Here is a 24,248-nt window from a genome sequence, read left to right as displayed (position 1 = left end):
CAACTCTGCTGCGACTGTTTTCCAAATTGAGTACTATAGCACATTATTTTCCGTATGTGCTCTCTGTCATGTTGTTTATCCTCTCCGGGCCCTGGTTTCAGATCATTATGGTACTGTGTGTTGTAGCAATGGCTTATGAGACGATGAGATATCTGGTCATGACTCTAACTTGTTATTTGTACTCAGTAACATCGTTGACTATACTTTGGAAACTGTATCTTGGAAACTATTAGCAATTATACCTGTTGCCTTTTTTCATTAGGGAGTCAATCTGTGGAGGGGAAAGGGGAAGATATTTTTTCTTACTGGATCACTCTCCCTTTCTCCTTCATCACCCCCTTATCCTCCTTGATCATTCTCCCTTCCTCCTTCACCACCCTCTTATCCTCCGAGCTTGTTACAATAGCTCTCCAAGATACTGAATATCCTTGGGATACTCAGACCAGCATGGTCTTGTTGTTATGCCTCCTGAATGTGCTTCAGGTTTTGCTTAAAGTTAAACAACTACTTAGGAAGCACATCCAAAGATCCAGATGAAGTCAGCTGTACGCGACCCATGTGGCGGAAGTTTGTACGGAGTGCACCATCATCATATGCCAGCTCATTGGAAATAATGACCTGGAAAGAGGATGAGGAACCCACAGTGGATGAAGTGGCTAAACAACTCCGGCAGTACGAAGAAAGTCTCTCCTCTTCCTTACAGGCCTGCGTCTCAGCTGTGGAGAAACTTTCTGAAGAGTTCCACCAACTTAAAGAGAATCTATCTTCCTCCCCACCTGAACCAACCAGTGTCCACTGACCAAAAGAGAACACTGTAGAGAAACTTTCTGAAAAGGTCCACCAACTTTAAAGGAGATTATTCTCCTCCCCACCTGCACAAAGCAGTGTCTCAGCTATCAGGGGTAGGCGTTCATCCACACAAGGAAGACGATATGGTGGGTACTCACCTGTTGCGAATCACGGCCGAAAGCACGACAAACACCAGCAGAGTCAGATCATGCTGCTCCATTTTATTGCCCGAATAGCCTAACTTTTATAGTGAACTTTACAGGGGCGGACAGTGTTTCACACAAGATTATTGGTCAAAAGCACACAGACAAACAACTATAAGAAAACAACCCCACCTGCAAGAAAAGAACCCCCCTTTTGATTAGCAGTCAGGAAAACAACCCCCTTTGTGATTAGTGGTCACGTAGACCTAGTCCTTGAGGCCAACTGCTGGTAACAGTATTTTCTGAGTTCCTTAATTGGGCGATGTGGGAGTCATTGCCGTGGGAGCTTCTCACAGTTACTCTGGCAGCTTGGTTTGCTCAGCTACAGCAGGCCCTGAGATTTCTAAGGCCTACCCCTGGTTGCTTATGTCCGCGTCCTGTATGCCAATTCCCAACAATTCCCCCGTTTTCTTTTTGTACAAGCAGTACTTGGTTTTACATCAGATGTCGAATACATAACATAACACAACTATACAACTTAACCCTAATAACACTACAATTACTGTAAGCACTTAATGGTAACACAATTTAATAGTAAGTAACACAACTTAATAGTAACACACTTAAACCTAATCACTTGATGGTGATCAAAGGCTGTTCTTGACAGTCCTTGAGGTGTCACAGGCACGTCATTGTCAGAATGACTATCAGGAACCTCTTCATGGTCGTCTTCAGCGTGTGCAGATTCTAAAACTGTTTCAGTCCACTTTGCAGTGATCCACTGGGTACCTGTTCCTGGCACCACTTCAAAATCCCTATAACATTTTGCAAGTAACCCTTTAACCACATTTATCACAATACTACGTGTAATGATGATTGACACCACAATGAACAGAATCCTTAATCCCCCTTTGATTAATCCCAGTAACCATCTATGCATTGTTTCAAAAAAATCAGTGAACCATTGATTGAAAGGATTGATACCATATTGACTCTTTCTCATGTGCTCTTTCAGGAAAGTAATGAATTTGTGAGTTGACTCATTATGATCAAAAAGGTCTAAACAGTACATTCCCTTAAATTTCTCCAAGTGGCTACTTCAAACAATGACTCCGTACTTGTGAAACTTGATTTTGCTCTACCGATCGCAACTAGCCCTGCTAGTTGCTTACAATCGACTCCCCGTTTTTCTAAAAAGCGCTGTAATAAATCCATTTTCCTATGATTTTTGCTGGCACCAATTTCCTATGCTTTTAGCCTGCACTGTGGTTATATCCCGGGATCCTGCACTAGGGCAACAATAACCTGTGCTATGGCTAAAATGCGCTCACACAGTACACAGTACAATCACACATACAGAGCACAATCGTACACCCAGAGCACAATCACACACCCAGAGGCCTCTGGCACATCTCACTCTCAATCATACCACAACCTCAATCATACCACAAGAATATAATTTAGAATGATAAGCAAACAAACAAGTATTGTCTCTCATTGTGTTCCTCGTGAAGTGACTTGCAACACTTTGTTTTTAAACCTTACCCTTACACAAATACTTTCAACACAAAATACCTGGACATTTAAGAATAACACATACAATTATTAACACTCCAGTTAGTATCCCTCCAGCAGCTGAAAACATACTGTTTGTCTGCAGCTACAGGAGATCTTTGTCTGCTCCTGCGGTGAGCAGCTGAGAGTGGAGTCCCCTCCAAACAAAACGCTCAGGGTGCACCTAGGGGCGTCCACACCGCAGCCGGTCCCCGCAGCCGAGCAGTTGTTACGTGCGGCCGCAGATGCCACTCCAAGCACTAAAATTGCCAATGCCGCTCTAGCTGCAACCCCACACAATTCAACATTATCATTGCAATCCGGTGCAAGCAATGCCCATTTATGTCTGGTAATTACATGCAACTGTAACAAGCTAGGAGCGAATACAATGAGTTTATCTAAGTAACATGGACATCTGATAGCATTTGCAGGGATACCTTGCCAGGCCCTATCCCCACAAATCAGAAAAACATCAGGAGGTAAGGCCAAAGCTGTACAATTGTTCCAAACACTGTAGTTGTTACCCCTTGTCTCCGTGCCATAAACCCCTAAACCCTGCTTAGCAGTGTCATTGTAATCACAGGTGTTATTTGTATTTTTGTACCGGTATGGCCTTTTCCAGGTTCCTGTAGCAGGAATCATCTGATATCCACGGCTACGTTCACATTTGTAGCCACCTTTCAGGTTGATACATATTTGACTACAGATACCAAGGTTTTGACATTCATCAAAATCTCCACAGTTTCTCTTGTCTACAAACTCAAACCCAGCCGGACAGTCACATTCATTTATGTTGCATTCCTTCAGGGGCTCATCACCCCAGTCCTTGCAGTCTCTCTGCTGGTTACACACTTTGTTGATATCTATGCATTCTCCACTTCTGCACTTGAATTTGCCAGGTCCAGAGCACTGAATAACATTGTTACAGTTTGCTTCATCAGTGCCATCCAGACAGTCTCTCGCACCACTACACTGCCTACTCCTATGGACACAGTTCCCATCTTCACATCTGAACTGGTCTGGCCTGCAAGTCTGAGAAAGGTAGTTAATTTCATCACTTCCATCCTTGCAATCAGGATCTCTGTCACAGTCTTTTTCACCTGGGATAAAAAGGCCATTCTCAGGGAAAAGGTTCTATTGCCAGTAATATACAGTGGCTCTGGTCTTTTGCTTGAATCATCATATAATAATCAGCTTTACTCCTGACTCAAGTACAGTCTGTTTGACTTGTTTTTAAACAAAGAAAATTGGCTTTTTTCCTACACAGTATTTTTTATTCATTACAGGGGCATTAAAAAGTTTTCACAAACATTTTGACTGACAAAAACTTACTTAGAGCTTCTTTTTTAAAAAAACAAAAACAACAAAACAAAGTTTTTCCTCAGTGCTAATTTATTTTATGGTAATATTTATTAGGAAGTTGTGTGACAGTAAATTTTGGGGATTTTTTTTTCAAAATAAAAATACTTAAAATCAGGAAAAGGAAAAAAAGATGAAACAAAAATAGAATTATCAGCTTATGTATTTACTAAATTAAACAAATTTTCCCATTTTTTGGCCAGCCGCAGTTGGTACTTTTCCCAATTAACCAGAAAAAAAGAAAAGAGAAAAGAAAACAAAAAGAAAATCAAAAATAAAAGAGGCCTGCCTGTGATGGGGTACTTCTTCAAAGGAATACTGCAAATATTTTTCCTGAGTTGCTTCTTAAAACATAACTCTCAAATGTGGCGCCCAAAACTGCACACAGTATACGAGATGAGGCCACACCAGTGCAGAGTAGAGTGGGACAATCACTTCCCTTGACCAGCTAAGCCATTAGTTCTTGTCCTATCTCTACAGTCCCTGATAAATATGATCTCATCTCATCTAGGACCCCTTTTCCCACAAAAAGTTTAGCACTGATGACCTTTGAGGTCCCTTCCAACCTGGACTGTTTTATAATCACACGGCACTTGCAGGAAAACCAGGCGATCAGGCCCAGTCATCATGAGTTTATGAAAGGCAGGTCCTGCTTGGTAAACCTGATCTCCTGATCTCCTTCTATGACAAAGTGACACGCTTAGTGGATGAGGGAAAGGCCGTGGATGTGGTCTACCTTGAATTCAGCAAGGCTTTTGACACCATTTCCCACAGCATTCTCCTCAAGAAACTGGCTGCTCTTGGCTTGGACTGGCGCACGCTTCGTTGGGTTAGAAACTGGTTGGATAGCCGGGCCCAAAGAGTCGTGGTGAATGGAGTCAAATCCAGTTGGAGGCCGGTCACTAGTGGAGTCCCCCGGGGTTCAGTACTAGGGCCAGTTCTCTTTAATATCTTTATCAATGATCTGGATAAGGGGGATCGAGTGCACCCTCAGTAAGTTTGCAGACAACACCAAGTTGGGTGCATGTCTCAATCTGCTCGAGGGTAGGAAGGCTCTGCAGGAGGATCTGGATAGGCAGGACCAGTGGGCTGAGGCCAACTGCATGAAGTTCAACAAGGCCAAGTGCCGGGTCCTGCACCTGGGACGCAACAACCCCAAGCAGTGCTACATGCTGGGAGATGAGTGGCTGGAAAGCTGCCTGGCAGAGAAGGACCTGGGAGTATTTGTTGATAGTCGGCTGAATATGAGCCAGCAGTGTGCTCAGGTCGCCAAGAAGGCCAACAGCATCCTGGTTTGTATAAGAAACAGCGTGGCCAGCAGGACTAGGGAAGTGATTGTCCCCCTGTAATCAGCTCTGGTGAGGCTGTACCTCGAGTACTGTGTTCAGTTTTGGGCCCCTCACTACAAGAAGGACATCGAGATGCTTGAGCAAGTCCAGAGAAGGGCAACAAATCTTGTGAGGGGCCTGGAGAACAAGTCTTACGAGGAGTGGCTGAGGGGGTTGGGAATGTTCAGCCTGGAGAAGAGGAGGCTCAGGAGCAACCTTATTGCGCTCAATATATTCCTGAAAGGAGGCTGTAGCGAGGTGGGGGTTGGTCATTCTCCCACGTGCCTGGTGACGGGACAAGACTGAATGGGCTAAAGTTGCATAGGGGAGGTTTAGGTTGGGTATTAGGAAGAACTGGTTTAGTGGAGGACTTGTTAGTGTTAGGTCATAGGTTGGACTAGGTGATCTTGGAGGTCTCTTCCAAGCTAGATGATTCTGTGATTCTGTGATAATTCTTTGCAATGCTGTTTAACTGCATCATACATTTAACTAATCGTTTTTCCTGATAAACAGACCCAGTTCCGAGACCATCTAAGGAACCTGAAGGTTCTCAAGTCCATGGGACCCGATGTGATGCAGGCAGGCTAGGGGTGCAGCAGGAGCTGGGAGGGGACAGACCCAGGACAGCTGACCCAAACTGACCAAAGGGGTGTTCCATACCATCTGACGCCATGCTGAACAATTAATATGGGGTGGCTGGCTAGGGTGGGGTACCAGCTGCTCAGGGATAGGCTGGGCATCGGTCAGCGGGTGGTGAGCAATTGCACTGTGCATCACTTGTTTGTACACATTGTTATTAGTAGTACTATTATCATTATTGTTATTATTTTCCGCTTTTCTGTCCCAGTAAACTGTCTTTATCTCAACCCACAGGCTTTCATTTTCTTTCTAATTCTCTCCCCCATCGCAGAGAGGGAGGGGGGAGGGGGAGTGAATGGCTGTGTGGTGCTTAGCTGCTGGTTAAACCACAATAGCGTTCATAATCTGAAAACAAGTTAATGCATCTAATGTTTTCACAATTTTACTAAAACAAAAGTTGCAAGAGTAGGCTTTGGTGATTGTGTACATCTGAGAAACTCAATGTTAGTTTTTGACTCCTAATACTGCTACATAAATATATACTGTCATTTTAAAGGCAGAAGTTAAAATCATTTTTCTTTTGAAATCAATAGCATTTACAGTCTAAAATATTTAATTATATTGAACCAAAACCAATTCAAGTGTTTGCAACATGAAAACAAATTTATTTATATTTGAAGACAAGACAATTTTGTTTTGAAAAACACAAGAAAAGTAGCCTGAGTTCATCTGAAATATTCAGAAAAATCCTATTGATTTTAGTATGCTTCAGTCATTATTTTTTAAACAACACCCTAAAAGTTAATATATATTTTTATAATTATAAAAGTTTCCTAGTTCGTTTACAGTACACAACACAAATTGCCTACAAACTATTATTTAGCTCTTTCCAATTCTGAGAGAACATGAGATACTAAAAGATTTAGCATTTCTCACAAAAAAATCACATAAGGAAATACATATTTACAAAATCAAATACATTATGCAAAGACAGCTCTCAAATTATCCTATAAAGATGTTTTCCTTAAATAAGTAAAACCTGTGTTCAACTAATTCCAAAAGTGCAAAACAACATTACATCACATGTCCAGTCTACAAAAAAGTTGGTTTCTTCATTTACATAATGTATGCAGTAAATTGGAAAACAAAAGTTCAATTTCTCCTAGCGTTATTACATTTCTGTGCTTGTGGGACTCAATAATGTAATCTGCCACTTACTAAGTAAAATTTAAATAATGGCACTTAAAAAAAATACAGTAGAATATAAATGGTACCAAGTAAGTTTCCTAGAAGATAAGAAAGTCCTGAGTGATGACAGAATTATTGATTGGCAAGCTCTAGAATTACCCTAATTACAGTTTGCCATCTCAGGCACAATTTCCCAAGTGTTTGAAAGGCACTCAAAGTTTATTTAAAGCCTCATTGCTTGTTAGTGTAAATCCAAATTTCCTGTGAAGATGAGCAATTTTCTGTGAAGCTGAGCAATTTACTTTGGTGCCAAAAATGATATTTTAAATTGCTTTATTGATTTACTTTAATATGATATTTAATCTTTAAATACAAAACAATCATTTTAACAATGTATTTTGGAACCCTTTAGTATTCTTTGTGTAAAAAAACAAAGAACAAACCAAAACATACCCAAACTCCCTCTTGTTCCAAGTCAAAAGATACTGGATTAGCTCCCTGGTAAACACTAGTTAAGGTGAGGTTGTCCCTTCACAGTTTTAATTCTTTAAAAATATTTAATTTTGGAGTGCTGAAAACTCTTGCACCACAATCAAAGAAGAACATAAGAGCATTTCCCTTATTTGGATTTAAGTGTGGGTCATTTTGATGTTCATAGTCTTGTTATGGACCTTCTTCTCTACGATGAATTTCAGCCCTAATTGATACCAGTAGATAGTTAACTCTGTTTTGCGTGAAAGAGATAAAATATGTTCTTTGAGGAAGGGGTAAGATGACCCGGGCCTTGGAGATGTCTAAAGGATGATTAACTGAGGAACTACTAATTGGGAAGACCATTCTGTTGACATTCTTGAAGGAAACATCCTGACTATGCCTTTGAATATGTCACCAATAAACATAACGTGAATAATTGGCTGAAAAACAAAGAATAGGAGTATTCTAGTGTGAACTATCCTCATTACAATAGTAAAAATCATGCCCCTAGGCTGGGAGACACTTCCTCTCTGAGGATGGGCAGAATGATTCTGTCATGTCAGCAGTATGCTAATTATATAACTAGTTGGAGGCTAGGGGATAGTACAAATATGTAAATGTATTTATAAGGGATTGTATTAAGAGTGGCGTGGATGTGCCAGCATAGTGGGAAAGCACCTAGTACCCAGAGTTGATCAATTCTGAAATAAACAATATCTTGACCTAGTGTGTGGATTTTTTTATTGCACACCGGGTAAGGAAACCAAACTTTTTATTGGACAACATCATGAACAAATTTTTACCAAATATTTAGTTACTTGGGGCTTTCAGTCCCAGCATTTTTACTAGGTAGTCACTTTGTAAGTGGCTTTTACTATTTCCTAATTAAAATTGGTAAATTAAACTCAGGTTTGCTGTCACATAAAATCACTAGCAGCTTTGATCAAGGCAAACTGGTAATCATTTACAATAAATTACAAATAAAATGTTAAATGAAAACCCTCTGAGTACTGTATTTTAATTATGCATGAATTTGCATTAACTGACTAAAAATGTTTATAATTTACTTGCACTTTACCGATGTAATTCCACTAAATAAGGTAATGAGGCTTTTTTTTTTTTTATTCCACTCAGCTAGATTTGAATAAATACATCTGCACCTAGGATTGCTAATTTCTGCAAGGGATCAGTAAAAAAAGTTCAGTAAGGTAGCATTTCTATACATAATTTCAGAAACTCTCTACTCAGTTCTGAACTTGTTCCCTTGCTCTGCTGGGTACTACTTGCAATAAAAAAAATAAATTAAAAAAAAATTCAACACAGCAGAAGGCAGGTCCAATTTCAAGTTTTTTTTGTTTTTGTTTTTGTTTTTTTTTTTTCTGACATTCATCCAAACTGCTGCATCCCTGTAGAGGAAACTGAATATAGTACCTCTGTCTTTCTATTAGTCAATAGCAAAGTGAACGAAAGTTAAAAGTAATATGAATACAACACTCTCCTTTTTGTATCTATTTATCAGATAGACTGCAGAAAATTTGACTGCAAACATACCAACAGTTCTGTAAAATTTATTCTTTTAATTAAGCGGTTTTGTTTTTATTTCTAAAGATTTTAATTGACATTATTAGAGCATTTTAATACTACCCTGAAGTGATTTTCAAAATAGTATATATATTCCTTTCTAAACCTCCATCTTGTAAAGGACTCTTAAAGTAGACAACTTATGTCTGTAGAGCTACATATTTGATTTCTTGAGATATTAACGCAATTAGGAAAACAAAAGAGCAGAAGTAGTGTTTTGCACCAGACAGCACAAGTTGATAGCAGTGAATAATTTAGCCTGTCTATTGAGCCTTCTATAACAAAACCACTTCTGTCTAATATGCAAGTATTTAATTTAGAAAATAAAAAATATTTTCTGCAACATGACCAGCTACTTAGATGTATAGAACATTTTTAGTGATCTAATTAACCTATCTAAAAAGTTTTGTTCTTATCCTTACAATACTCAAAGGGTTAATGCAAAGCATTACATTAAATTAATTTTCTAATGCTAAAACTATTTTGTTTATGCTTCTATTACATTTCTTTTCTTTTAATTGCCAAATTAGCAAATATACTACAATACCATTCATTGACCTGTTTTTAAACTGTAGACATGATAGTTTTCCTGTTCTACAGACAAGAATGCAATTTTCAGAAATTTACACTGATCTCTCAGATTAATGTTTTAAACTCTGAAATCACTGTCATATGAATTACCAAAAATACCTACATTATTTAAAAAGTTAAATTTTCACCATTTTTTTCATTACTATAAAAGGTTATTTTGTTTTGTAAATCCACTCTATAAATTAAATTGCAATGTAGCTCTAACTAATATACATGTTTTTCTAAACAATACTGATGTCAATTGGTGATAACCACAAATATATCAGATTAGGTCTCCTGTTGAAAATATTTTGAACCAAAACAGTGTTTCATACATTTAAAAATGGTTTGGTTTAAACTGAAATGTTTTATAGACCCATGCATTCTTCAGTGACAGTACACCAGCACATTTTACACATTTGTGAGCTAAAGGCAGAAATGCTGTACATCGTGACTTTGTAAGCAAACAATTTAAAGAATATACTCTTTTTTTTTTTTTAATGAAACATTAAAAAAGGGTGCACAAAGCATGTTACAGTACAATACTAAAATACAGAAATAGATAACTGAAAAGAGGGATTTTTTAAACTGATTTATGATGGGAAATATGAAAATGTACCAACAACTTTTCATAAATATAAAACTTGTGAAAATTGGGCCCTGTGATTTAAAAAGTAATTTAACAACACCCATTCCCAACACTGTTCACTAAGTTATATAGGAGAAGTGTCACTAAAATAATTATTTGGAATTCCACATCAAGATCAGGTAAAACCCCAAAAAGTTCTTATAATGTCTAACCTGCGGATACTTGCTACAGCTTTTTAGAGCTCTAAAAGAGTTAAGCAGACTTCATAGTTGATGTGGTAATTCAGCCACGTGCTGCATGCTACATAATTTGGACTGAGGTATCCATATCTCTGGTCTTAAATCATTAACAGTACCCATCTATTAAAAAATAGCAAAGGTGTGCAAATCAATTCATATTAATTCATATCGAAGCAGAAAATTCTCAAACCTGTAAGCATACACATCAGCTTACAGCAACTGAATTCCTTTAAATATTTGTTAAAGTGGGGAAAATATTGTTTTATTTGAGAGAATGGTCAACTGATAAGCATAAAAATAAAAACTTCATTCAGTTATTTGAATCAGGGATAGTTCCATTTTTTTGATAATTGCTATTAGAATACATGAAATACATTATTTGTGTGAATATATTATTTTCTTTTTGCACTATATGAACAGTGAACAACTATTCAAAATGTCAGTCCGGAGATATTCAGGTCCAACCGCTTCTTAACAATCTAGATTTACATTTTACAACAATACTTTTCTCTCAGCAACAACAAATCCAACATTCTACCAATAAAGGATTATAATAAGTAAACATTTAAGGTTTGTCAATAAAAAATTTGAAATACACGTCATACTACAATACTATAACATTAAAAACTTATGTTAAAAATGAAAAATGGTGACTAGCTTATTCTTTTTTACTTATAAAAATCATATAATGAAAGGGAGTAAATATTTTCATGGGTTATTTTTTAGGATTTTTGGTGAAGGGTACTGATTTCTAAGGAAAAAATCATGACTGATATTTGGGGGAACAAAAACTATGAGGATTCAGTGCACAGATGAATTTAGAGATAAATGAACATAAACCTCATTTGAAATTTTCATGAAAAAATAAAATTTTCATGAAAAAAAAAACATTTCATGAAAAAAATTAACAGTTATTAAGAATAACAAAAAATACTAATCTTAGCTTCAGTTCTGTTTAAGGCACCAATGTAATAGCCGAGGTACAATGATCCCTGATGTACATTCTTAAATGGCAGTGGTCCATTTTGCCACCTATTCAAATTCTATGCAATTGGAAATAAGTGCAAGTGAGGTGTGCCAGTTATAGTACCTTATTAAAGTTTTGTAAAAATGTAAATTTACTTTAAGAATCAGGAAATATATTTTGAAAAGAAAATTATGTGGGTTGCTACATTCCTTACATTCTATAAATTATCTTTTATGACAGCAGATGATTGAGTTAGTAGGAAAAGACTTGGAATAGAAGAAAGTCATCTAAATTGAATGTTTTCTTGTATGTCCAGTTCAGCATAAGTAGCATATACACTTTAAAAAAATAAAAAATAAAGTCACTTCAGGTTCAGTTTCTACAATACCATTCAACCACCAAAAGCATCTGTGCAGTGGTCCCAAATATAGAATCAGTAGTCTCCAAAACCAGAGGAACTGGCACACAAACAAAATCTGGAGCTGTCAATTTTAAAGGAAGCTTGTATTGTTTACAAGGTGATCAGATAATTTGGTATGCCTACAGTGTACACATTACCGCATTTTTACAATTCTATCATTCTGCATTTGTAAATGCAGTGAAAACACTTCTTCCTTACAGAAAGAAAACAGTAGATCTTCCCAGTCCTCCAGCATTATCATAAAAATACCCCCTGAATGATCACAATTTCATCAAAATAGTGTCTTCTAGTTCTGTTTAATGAAAAGCACCTTTTATGACAATTTTGATGCATATGCAATCAAATGAGTATGCCTCCAGTAAAAATACAATAAAGTATTTCTTTTGATATTTTACAGAAGTGCACCTAATTAAAAACCCATGTATATGAAATAATAAAGACTTAATTAAAATTAGCATAATTTTTAAAACTATGAAAAAAAATTAAGTTACTTTAATTATAAGAGGACAAAAGCATTAACATTCAAAGCTTGGCAAAAATCTTCATTGACACTTGAAATGAGGAAAACTCATTGAGTAGCCAATGTAAAATGATTTTGCTTACTTTTTTTTTTAAATACCTGGCAACATACATACACCCATTTCATTCCACAACTGTAATAAAAGGTAATGTTCAGCATAGCTAAAAATGTGATGTCAGCTTTCAGACCGATTTTCTCCATCCCCCACATTTAGTCCAGCATCAACAGGGCTAATGTAGTTGGGTGTAAGTGTGGTGCTTCAATATTAGACTGCAGTATATGTATTTCCAGTAGCACTGCATTGTCTGACAGTCTGAGTATTTGCAACAATGTGCTTATTATGAAGTGGGTTCAGGAGGTTCTGCTCTACTCCACTCTCAAGTGCTGGCTGCTGCACACAGCCCACCTGGTGCAGTTCTGTTTTCTTCCTCTTGTCTTGTGGCTCTCCATTTTCATCCATGTCTTCTATTTCACTTTCAACTTCACTGCCCTCATCTGCACAAATAAACAACCAAGAAAAAATAGCACAAAATGGAAAAATCTAAATACAAGGGCCTTTATTTTGCAACTAACATGAAATACGAAAACATGGGGAAGCGTAGAAACCTGATAAAGTAGAAATTGAAAGCTTAAGATTTTACTGGGAGAAGTCAATAAATTCTATAGATAAATAGGTTAATGAACTCTCTCTAATGCTATCTCATTTTATAGATAAGGAAACTGAACTGAAGAGAGGTTGTGATTTGCCCCAAATTATACAACCAGTGTAAGAACTGAGAACAAACTAAGCCTACAGTTTACCAAGAGGACATAAACTCACATCTTACTAGATTCTTCAGTAACAATTAGCAAGTTATTTGGCAAGTGCTTGGACCTAATTCTGCCATCTTCACTTACCAAAATCATCATTCACTACAAATGTAGGTATATGTGCATGCTCATCAAATCTTAGTTTTTCCAACTGTCCATCTCCTTCAGCTCTCTCACAAGGATATACAGCTAAATTCTGGGTGAAATTTTGAAAAATTCTTATGTAAATAATAAACATTTAAAAATATTTTCTTGTTAAGAACCTTATCTACAGCATTCTAGTTACTATTATATACTGTTTATCATCTAAAGCATATTGTACACATATAATAGTAATATACACATTTACTACATTTTCAAAAAATAAGGACTTGTTTTCCTCCAAGACACACATTAGTTCTGTATAAAATTAAACATTTTAGAGAGTTGACTGCTTACCTTTATCCATATTTCCAGAGGATGTAGCATTTAAATCACCAAACTGCAAAATAAACAATAAAAAGCATAGATGCAGTCTTACACAAACATGACTTTAGATTATCTACGATGAAGCCAATATTATGCTCCAATAGCTTGTGGCTAGTATGAAAGTGCATGCATGTGACTGCAGTCATGTCCATAGTATACCAGTTCATTTTCCATTCCATTCCAAGTGAATCATTTATTATATGTCCACATCTGTCCATTTTGTAACACTTTAAAAGTACAATTCCTTGGTGATAACTCCTGAGATAATGTGAATTCTTAAGCAACTCTTACAAAAGGGGATGTACCTCTGAGTGATGAAAGCAAACCTGGGAACATTGTCACTTTAGGAAACAACAGGGAAATACTTGTGAGCTGTTCCAATCCAAAGCAATTAGGAAGGGTTCCTCTGAAAAGGTGCTGCAACCGATAGCCCAGCTGAAGTGCTTCTACACTAATGCACAAACCATGGGAAACAAGCAGAAGGAGTTGGAAATAATGGTGCAATTAGAAAGTATGACCTGATTGCTATCGCGGAAATGTGGTGGGATAGATCACATAACTGGAACAAGCTCTTCAGAAGAGAGAGACAGTGAAGGAGGGGTGGGGATGTTACCCTCTATGTTATGGAAGGAATTGATTGTGAAGAGATGCCTCTGAGAAACAGCCACAGACAGGTTGAGAGCTTGTGGGTAAAAGTTAAGGACCGGACCAATAAAGGACACCTTGTGGTTGGGGTCTACTACAGTCTGCCTGATCAAGGGGAGCCTGTGGATGAGACATTCTTGCTTCAACTACATGAAGCATGTCACACTCACATACTCTCATCCTGATGCGGGACTTCAACCACATGGATTTCTGCTGGGAAAACTACACTGCAAGCTGTAAGCAATCCAGGAGATTCCTAGAGTGCGTTGAGGATAACTTCCTGGTCCAGGTATTAGACAAACCAACCAGAGGAGAAGCGTTACTGGACCTGGTGCTTACTAATGCAAACGAGCTCATTAAAGAGGTCAAGACTGGAGGCAGCCTGGGCTGCAGTGACCATGCCCTGGCTGAGTTTGTGATCTCGAGGAATACAGGCCTGGCAAAGAACAAAGTCGGCATCCTGAACTTCTGAAGAGCAAACTTCAAGCTATTTAAAGACCTAGTGGACAAAACTCCTAGAACACTGTCTTTACGGACAAAGGAGATGAACGGAGTTGGCAACTCTTTCCTTAAAGCACAAGAATTCTTCATTCCCCTGTATAAGGAAGTGAGTAGGGAGGGCAGGAAACCGGGGTGGCTGTGCAAGAAAACTGAAGTGGAAGAAGGAAATGCACAGGCAGTGAAAGCAAGGACATGCAGCCTGGGAAGAGTACAGGGGTGCAGTCCAGATGTGCAGGGATGGGATCAGGAAAGCCAAGGCACAGATGGAATTGAGCTTGGCAAGGGATGCAAAGAATAACATGAAGGAATTCTATAGGTACATTGATTCCCATATGGCTTCTCATATCTCTCATTTCCCTGAAGCTGTAGATGAGGGCTGGGGAAGCGAAGTCCCACTCACTGTAAGTGAAGAGCAGGTTCAAGACTACCTGATGAAACTGAACAGGTACAAGGCTATGGGTCCCGATGACTACATCCAGGTTTGGGGTCCCCGGCACAAGAAGGATGTGGATCTGTTCAAGTGGGTCCAGAGGAGGGCCACAAAGATGATCAGAAGGATGGAGCACCTCTCCTATGAAGAAAGGCTGAGAGAGCTGGGGTTGTTTAGCTTGAAGAAGACAAGGCTCCGGGGAGACCTCATTGCAGCTTTACAGTACTTAAAGGGGGCTTATAAAAAGATGGAAAGCAACTTTTTTCTTGGGTAGATAATGGCAGGACAAGGGGGAATGGTTTTAAACTAAAAGAGGATAGATTTAGATGATATGTTAGGAGAAAATTCTTCACTCAGAGGGTAGTGAGGCACTGGAACAGGTTGCCCAGAGAGATTGTGGATGCCCCATCCCTGGAGGTGTTCAAGGCCAGGCTGGACGAGGTCCTGGGCAACCTGATCTAGTGGGTGGCATCCCTGCCCATGGCGGGGGGGTTGGAACTAGATGATCTTTAAGGTCCCTTCCAACACAAGCTGTTCTATGATTCTATGATATGAAAATTAAAGTTAGGTGATCTACTGAAGAGAAGATGTTTGAGGTAAACTTCAGTTTGCACATACTATGGACACATGTAAAACAGTGGTTCTAAGTTGAGACCACTCACCCATCTGCTTGCTTACTTCCCCACCCTCCACACCATGGGATGGGGGAGAAAATAGGAAGAATGGGAGTGAGAAAGCTCATGGGTGGAGATAAAAACAGGGAGACCACTTACTAATTACTGTTATGGGCAAAACAGATTAGACTTGAGGAAAAATAATTTATTACTGATTAAAATAAATATTTAAGTACTGATTTGTGTAGTGGGAAAGAAACAAAAAAAAAATCCATGCTTAGGGAAAACATCTTTCCTCCCCATTTCCCCAGCTCAACTTCACTCCAAGCACTTCTCTTCTCCCTGTGTTCTTGCTGCATGTTACATTCAGTCCCTTCACTGAGGCAATAGCCGGTGCAGGGAGGGTTGTGGTCATTACATAGCAGTTTCTCTCTGACACTCCTTCCTTCTCATGTTTTTTCTTTGTTCCAGCATGGGTTCTCCACAAGCTGAAATCCTATCATGCAAATCTGCTTCAGCATGGGTTCTCCACAGGTTGCAGTTCCTTTGAGAATTCCTCCATCTGCTCTGAAGGTTCTCTATGGGCTGCAGGGAATATCTGCTCTGGGGTGCAGATCTTCCACAGGTTGCATGGAATATTTGCTCTACCATGGAGCATCTCCTACTGCTCTCGTTTCTCGGTCTCTTTTATTCTTTCCTCCTGTGCCTGTCCAGTTGGTATTTATTGCCCTTTCTTAAATGTTTTCACAGAGTCACCCTGAACTTTGCTAATTGGATCAGTCTGTGATAGGTCAGTCTGCTGAGTGGACCTCCTGGACCTCAGTGGTTCCACTTCAGTGGAACCAGCTGTGTCCAGCCCAGGGCAGCCCTTTACCTCTTCTCAGAGGCCATTCCTGTAGCCCAGTTCCAACACCCACCCCCCCCACTACCAGAACCTTGCCATAAAGAAACAATACACGTGAACAGTACCATTTAAGCAAAACTAACTTCTGCACATGAGCTACCTTTCTGAAGTTAGTACGCAGTTGTGTAAATATTTGTATTGGAATTTAATGTGTGTAAATACATGTAAAAACATATCCTTGAAATCAAGTTTCCTATTAATCTCTTACTTTATTATTTTCATATAAATTATTTAGTTTTCCAGAACTCTAGAATGTAGGTATCTACCTAGTAGCTTGATCTGCTATTTTTTATGAACAAGCTCACTTGCAGAAAATTAGTGTTAGAAGTCATTGTGATTTTTAGTATTGTGAAAAAAATCAGCCAAGGAAACATGGTTTAAGATATATAACTTTAGGAACCCAAATTTGAAGATGCCAAATGTATTTGAGATTCAATCTGCAACAGTTATATTAAGTTATATTACGAAATATCCCATAGCTCCACTTAAACATTAAAAAAATGTAGATGCATATCCAAGTCGATCACTAAATCCATCAATCCATTATCTTGTATGGTGTCTTACCTCTCCCATAACTGCGATAGGTGTCTCTCCTGTTGCCTGAGCAACACGATGTTCTACTAAGTAAAACATGTACTCATCATAAAGCAAGCGGATCAGATGAAAAGAGCCAAAGCTAGCAGCACTGCGTAAGGTTAAATCTCGAATCACCATTGAGCTATTTAAATATGGAAAGAAATATTTATGAAATAAATATCACAATTCTTTCATAATTTATTAATATGCAGTGGAATATGCACTTCAAAAATACTATTTTTAAAATTAATGCTAACCACAAACATCTGATTTATGAAAGACATGGCATTGTTGGACACCACATTACACAACTAGAAGCTAAAATTTTTAAAAGACAGGAAGGGTTTTGTTTTGTTATATGCACAATTACCAATATGTGAGCACATGTAAAAAGTGACCACTGTGGAAGAAAGTTCTTTGTTAAAATTTTAAACAGTACAACTGTATTAAGATTATTTAATTTTAAACAAAGTAGTCATTCAAAATATTATGCCTGATGTGCTCATATTCCTAGTACTAAGGTGTTAATTGGTATTGCTTTTAAACTTGTAGTATATAAATAATGCAAAAATAAGTTTGTTTATATCTTAAAATAGACAAATACAGATTGTGGACAAAAACATCCATATGATACCTTCATAAAGTAGATGCTACAATGTACCGTTTTGGAAAAAAAAAAAAAAAGCTACCTTTACTATGATAACTGCTACAGTAGCAGCTGACATGGGATTTTTTTTTTTTTTAACAGATTTTTACACACTAAAAGATTTTGTCTTCCCTACATAATAAAAATAGAAATCATGGTATTTTAATTAATATTATTAAGAATATTGTCTTTAAAATTATATAGCTATTCAACGCAAAGTGTTTCAAACCATGTTTCTAACTCAGGATAAAATTCTGTCCTGGTTTCAGTTAGGACAGAGTTTATTTTCTTCCTAGTAGCTAGTAGGGTGCTATGTTTTGGATTAGGATGAGAAGAATGTTGATAACACAATGTTGTTTTAATTGTTGCAGAGCAGTGCTTACACCAAGCCAAGGACATCTCAGCTTCTCGCTCTGTCCTGCCAACGGGCAGGCTAGGGGTGGAACAAGAGCTGGGAGGGGACAGACCCAGGACAGCTGACCCAAAGTGGCCAAAGGGGTATTCCATACCATCTGATGTCATGCTAAACAATAGATAGGGGTGGCTAGCCAGGGTACCGGGGTGGGGAGGCCGGCTGCTCAGGGATAGGCTGGGCATCAGTCAGCAGGTGGTGAGCAATTGCAATTGTGCATCACTTGTTTCATACACATTATTATTAGTGCTGTTGTTATTATTATTATTATTATTATTATTATTATTATTATTATTATTATTCTGTCTTAATAAACTGTCTTTATCTCAACCCACAGGCTTCACTTTCCATTTCTCTCTCCCATCCTAGAGAGGGAGGGGGGAGGATGAGTGAATGGCTGTGTAGTGTTTAGCTACTGGCCAGGTTAAACCACAACAGTCCTTTTTGGCGCCCAACGTGGGGCATGAAGGGTTGAGATAACAACAGATCTGACCAGAGTGTGTTAAACTAAAATTGGTATAAGTATTAGACCTTCTTAATAGTTGCTAGTCATAATGCTGATTGCTTTAATCTCAAGTCTGCTGCGCCTGTTTTCCAAATTGAGTATTATAGCATGTTACTTTCCTTATGTGCTCCCTGTCGTGCTGCTTATCCTTTCCGGGCCCTGGTTTAAGATCATTATGGTACTGTGCGGTGTAACGATGGCTTATGATATGTTGAAATTGCTGGTCATGACCCTAACCTGGTATTTGTACTCAGCAATGTCGTCGACTCTATACTTGGGATACCATATCTTGGAAACTATTAACAATTATACCTATTGCCTTTTTTCATCAGGGAGCCAATCTGTGGAGGGGACGGGAAGATATTTTTTTCCTACTTGTTCACTCTCCCTTTCTCCTTCACTGCCCTCTTATCCTCTGAGCTAGCTACGATAGCTCTCCAAGATTTTGAATATCCTTGGGATACTCAGACCAGCATGTTCTTATTGTTATGTCTCCTGAATGCAATTCACATTTTGTGATTTCTAACCTCATTACATTTGCACAAGACTTCAAATAATATACAAGGTTTATTTCATCCACTGCTGAGTTACACATAGTCTCAAGTTTGATATTAACAACACTATTTTTTTCTGGAAAAAGGAAACAGCTTTTCAAACTATTGTATGAAGTTGTTTTTTTTTTAATTTTGTCAAAATTATTATAGTATACATTTCAGAAAATAATAAAATAGCTAAAATAATTTAGAAGACTAGTAAAAACTACCTGTAGAAAGACCATTTTAAAATAAATTGTCGTGCTGCTTTAGGAAAGCTGGGTCTTCCTTCATATGGTTTCAATGCTTGCATCATTACATTATCAAGCCAGGCAGCCCACTGCTCCAGAGTGCTCTGCTGCTGTAGAATCATCTTGAAATCTGTTTCTAGTCTTTGAACTATAATGTCATCACACTGACACACCCAGGAAGCCTGCTCCTGTTACAACACATGGCAAACATGAAAACAAAAGACAAATTATTCTTAAAGATTGAACAATTAAAAGGATTAAATACACTTCTTAGCCAAACTAATGAGTTTTTTATTTTCACATCTTTCAATTTTGTTGAAAGAAAATAAAAGTATGAAAACGGGCATCAAATAAAGCACACACAAAAGTACAATCGAAAAAATGCAAGTACATTGCAGTGGTCCATATTGGTTTTCATGGAAGAAATTTCAACTTCTTTCATTCATATTTTTTCTAGTAAAAAATTCAGAAATTGTCAGGCTTAGGACTACAAGAACAAGTAGTGGAAAGGGCAGTCAAATGGAAGCTGAGAGAGTAAGAAACAAAGAGGAAAAGAAACCAAAGTGCCATGTTTTCTATTGCTTTGAAGCAGTTATTATTCTATCTTCAAATATGTTTTTTTTTAAATATTTTTAAGCACCTCACTTGAAAAGAGATTTGTTTATTAGGCAAAAAAATGGGGTTGTTGTGTTTATCCATAGGCTGTAATACGTAGAATAGAATAGAATAGAATAGAATAGAATAGAATAGAATAGAATAGAATAGAATAGAATAGAATAGAATAGAATAGAATAGAATAGTTCAGTTGGAAGGGACCTACGAAGACCATCTAGTCCAACTGCCTGACCTCTTCAGGGCTAAACAAAAGCTAAAGCATATATGTGAGGGGATTGTCAAAATGCCTCTTGAACACTGACAGGCATGGGGCATCAACCACCTCTCTAGGAAGCCTGTTCCAGTGTTTGACCACTTTCACAGTAAAGAATTTTTTACTAACATCTAGTCTGAATATCCCCTGGCACAACTTTGTGCCATTCCTTAAATAAGACCAATAAGACACTTCTGCTGGACCTGTAGCCCATGGAGAGGAGCTGCCACCCATGGGGGACCCATGTTGGAGCAGTTTGCTCCTGAAGGATGGACCCTGTGGTACAGACCAATATTGGAGCAGTTCTTGAAGAGCTGTTGTCTGTGGGAAGCCCATATAGGATCAGTTGGGAAGGACTGCAGCCCATGGAAGGGATCCCACATTGGAGCAGGCGTAGTGAATGACCATGAAGAAGCAATGGAGACAAAGCGCTATGGACTGACTGCAACCCCCATTCCCCGTTCCGCTGAGCCTCTCGAGGGGAGGACATAGAAGGATGGGGGGGGAATGTTTTTAGTTTGCTTTAATTTCTCACTTTTCTAGTCTGCTAGTGATAGGCAATAAATTATATTAATCTCCCTATAAATATATATTGTCTATTATATATATATTATATATAATACTCTGTTTTGCCTATGAGCAGTTGTGATGTGTAGCAGGGAAAAAATACTACACTGGACCATGTCAATTAGTTGAACAACAGGAGAAAAAGCTGTTGTTTCTTCTAAGGAAAATCATAGAATCATTTAGGTTGGAAAAAACCTCTAAGATCATTGAGTCCAACCACTGTATAGCACTGCAAAGTCTACCTCTAAACCACGTCCCTAAGCACCACATCTACATGTCTTTTAAATACCTCCAGGGATGGTAACTCAACCATTTCCCTGGGCAAATATTACCAATGCCTTACAACCCTTTCAATGAAGAAATTTTTCCTAATATCCAACCTAAACACCCCCCAGAACAACTTAAGGCCATTTCCTCTTGTCTTATCACTTGGTGCTTGGGAGAATAGACCAATCCCCACTTCGCTACAGCCTCTTTAAAGGTTACTGTAGAGCACAATAAGGTCTCCCCAGAGCCTCCTCTTCTCCAGGCTAAACAACCCCAGCTCCCTCAGCTGCTCCTCATAAGACTTGTTCTCTAGAGATTTTACCAGCTTTGCTGCCGTTCTCTGGACTTGCTCAAACACCTTGATGTCCTTCTTGTAGTTCCCCGGGTCTACCCTCCGGCCCTTCTTGTAGATGGGTGTCACGTTTGCTAGCCGCCAGCTGACTGGGACCTCCCCTGATAGCCAGGACTGTTGATAAATGATGGAAAGCGGCTTGGCCAGCTCCTCTGCCAGTTCTCTCAGTGTCCTCAGGTGGATCCCATCCGGCCCCATCGACTTGTGCACATCCAAGTGCCGTACCAGGTCACCAACCATTTCTTCGTGGATAGTGAGGGCCACATTCTGCTCCCCATCCCCTTCCACCAGATCAGGGTACTGGGTGTCCAGAGAACAACTGCTCTTGCCACTAAAGACTGAGGCAAAGAAGGCATTAAGCACCTCAGCCTTTTCCTCATCTCTTGTAACTAAGTTTCCCCCTTCATCCAGTAAAGGCTGGAGATTCTCCTTAGTCCTCCGTTTTGCGTTGACATATTGTAAAAACATTTTTTGTTATCTTTAACGGCAGTAGCCAGATTGAGCTCCAGATGAGCTTTGGCCTTCCTAATTTTGTCCCTGCACTGCCTCGCAACATCCTTGTAGTCCTCCTGAGTGGCCCGCCCTCTTTTCCAAAGATTATAAACCCTCTTTTTCCTCCTAAGCTCAAGCCACGATTCTCTGTTCAGCCAGGCTGGTCTTCTTCCACGTCGGCTCGTGGGGACAGACTGCTCCTGTGCCATTAAGATTTCCTTCTCGAAGAGTGCCCGGCCTTCCTGGACTCCTCTGGCCTGGACTCCTCTGGCCTTCAGAACCACCTCCCAAGGGACTCTGCCAACCAGTGTCCTTAACAGCTCAAAGTCAGCCCTCCAGAAGTCCAATACAGCAGTTCTACGGGTCCCCTTCCTGGCTAAGGAGGACCCAGGGAACTACGGGACTGTCAACCTGACCTCGGTGCCAGGAAAGGTGATGGAACAGGTCATCTTGAATGCAATCACACAGCATGTGCTGGACAGCCGGGGGATCAGGCCCAGTCAGCATGGGTTCATGAAATGCAAGTCCTGCATGACCAACCTCATCTCCTTCTATGACCAGGTAACCTGCTTGGTGGATGAGGGAAAGGCTGTTGACGTAGTCTACCCAGACTTCATCAAAGCCTTTCACATGGTCTCCCATAATACTCTCCTGGAGAAGCTGGAAGCCCATGGCTTGTACAGGTATACTCTTTGTTGGGTTAAAAACTGACTGGATGGCCTGGCCCAGAGAGTGGTGGTGAATGGAGTGAAATCCAGGTGGTCAGGAGTGGTGTTCCCCAGGGGTTGGTGTTGGGGCCCACCCTCTTTATATGATGATTTCGATTAGAGAATTGAGTGCACTCAGTAAGTTTGCAGGCAACACCAAGTTGGGGGCGGGGGGGGGGGTGTTGATCTGCCAGACGGTAGGAAGGCCCTGCAGAGGGACCTGGACAGGATGGGTCTATGAGCAGAGGCCAACTGGATGAGGTTCAACATGGCTACGTACTGGGTCCTGCACTTTGGTCAGAACAACCCCATGCAGAGCTACAGGCTTGGAGCAGAGTGGCTGGAAAGCTGTGCAGAGGATAAGGATCTGGGGTGTTGGTCAATGTTCACCTGAACATGAGCCAGCAGTGTGTCCAGGTGGCCACGAAGGCCAACGGCATCCTGGCTTGTGTCAGGAATAGTGTGGGCAGCAGGACTAGGGAGGTGATTGTCCCCCTGTACTCTGCTCTGGTGAGGCCACACCTTGTGTATTGTGTTCTGTTTTGGGCCCCTCACTACAAGAAAGACATCGAGGTCCTGGAGAGTGTCCAGAGAAAGGCAAAAAAAGCTGGTGAAAGGTCTAGAGAACAAGTCTTATGAGGAGCGGATGAGGGAACTGGGGTTGTTTATAGTGAAGAAGAGAAGGCTCAGGGGAGACCTTATTGCTCTCTACAACTACCTGAAAGGAACTGACTTTGAGCTGCTCAGGACACTGGTTGGTAGAGTCCCTTGGGAGGCGGTTCTGAAGGGCAGAGGAGTCCAGGAAGGCTGGGCGCTCTTCAAGAGGGAAATATTAATGGCGCAGGAACGGTCTGTCCCCACGTGCCCAAAGATGAGCTGGCGGGGAAGACGACCAACCAGGCTGAACAGAGAATTGTGGCTTGAGCTTAGGAGAAAAAAGAGGGTTTATAATCTTTGGAAAAGTGGGCAGGCCACTAGGGAGGACTATAAGGATGTTGCGAGGCTGTGCAGGGACAAAATTAGAAAGGCCAAAGCTCATCTGGAGCTCAATCTGGCTACTGCCATTAAAGATAACAAAAAATGTTTTTATAAACACATCAACACAGAAAGGTCTGTCAGTTTGACCTCAGTGCCAGGGAAGCTCATGGAGCAGATTATCTTGAGTGTCATCACGCGGCACTTGCAGGGCGACCAGGCGATCAGGCCCAGTCAGCATGGATTTATGAAAGGCAGGTCCTGCTTGACAAACCTGATCTCCTTCTATGACAAAATGACGCGCTTGGTGGATGAGGGAAAGGCTGTGGATGTTGTCTACCTTGACTTCAGCAAGGTTTTTGACACTGTTTCTCACAACAATCTCCTCAATAAACTGGCTGCTCGTGGCTTGGACTGGCGTACG

General features: G+C 39.7%; 1 protein-coding gene across 1 annotated transcript in view; it reads right to left on the bottom strand.

The window, feature by feature from the left end:
• Positions 1–6,474: 6,474 nt before the first annotated feature.
• LOC101798468 (transcription factor RFX3) overlaps positions 6,475–24,248 on the bottom strand; it is a 264,473-nt gene continuing 246,699 nt past the window's right edge. The window contains exons 14-17 of the mRNA XM_038169514.2: positions 19,576–19,784; positions 17,238–17,391; positions 13,550–13,592; positions 6,475–12,796 (exon numbers count right to left, since the gene is read on the bottom strand). Of these exons, the coding sequence (XP_038025442.1) occupies positions 12,567–12,796; positions 13,550–13,592; positions 17,238–17,391; positions 19,576–19,784 (636 nt within the window). The 3' untranslated portion in view covers positions 6,475–12,566. The remainder of the gene's footprint in view (positions 12,797–13,549; positions 13,593–17,237; positions 17,392–19,575; positions 19,785–24,248) is intronic.

The sequence above is a fragment of the Anas platyrhynchos genome, chromosome W, assembly GCF_047663525.1.
Source record: "Anas platyrhynchos isolate ZD024472 breed Pekin duck chromosome W, IASCAAS_PekinDuck_T2T, whole genome shotgun sequence".
Classification (NCBI taxonomy): Eukaryota; Metazoa; Chordata; class Aves; order Anseriformes; family Anatidae; genus Anas; species Anas platyrhynchos.
Note: the sequence above shows the minus strand (reverse complement) of the source record. Positions and strands in the feature narration are given on the sequence as shown.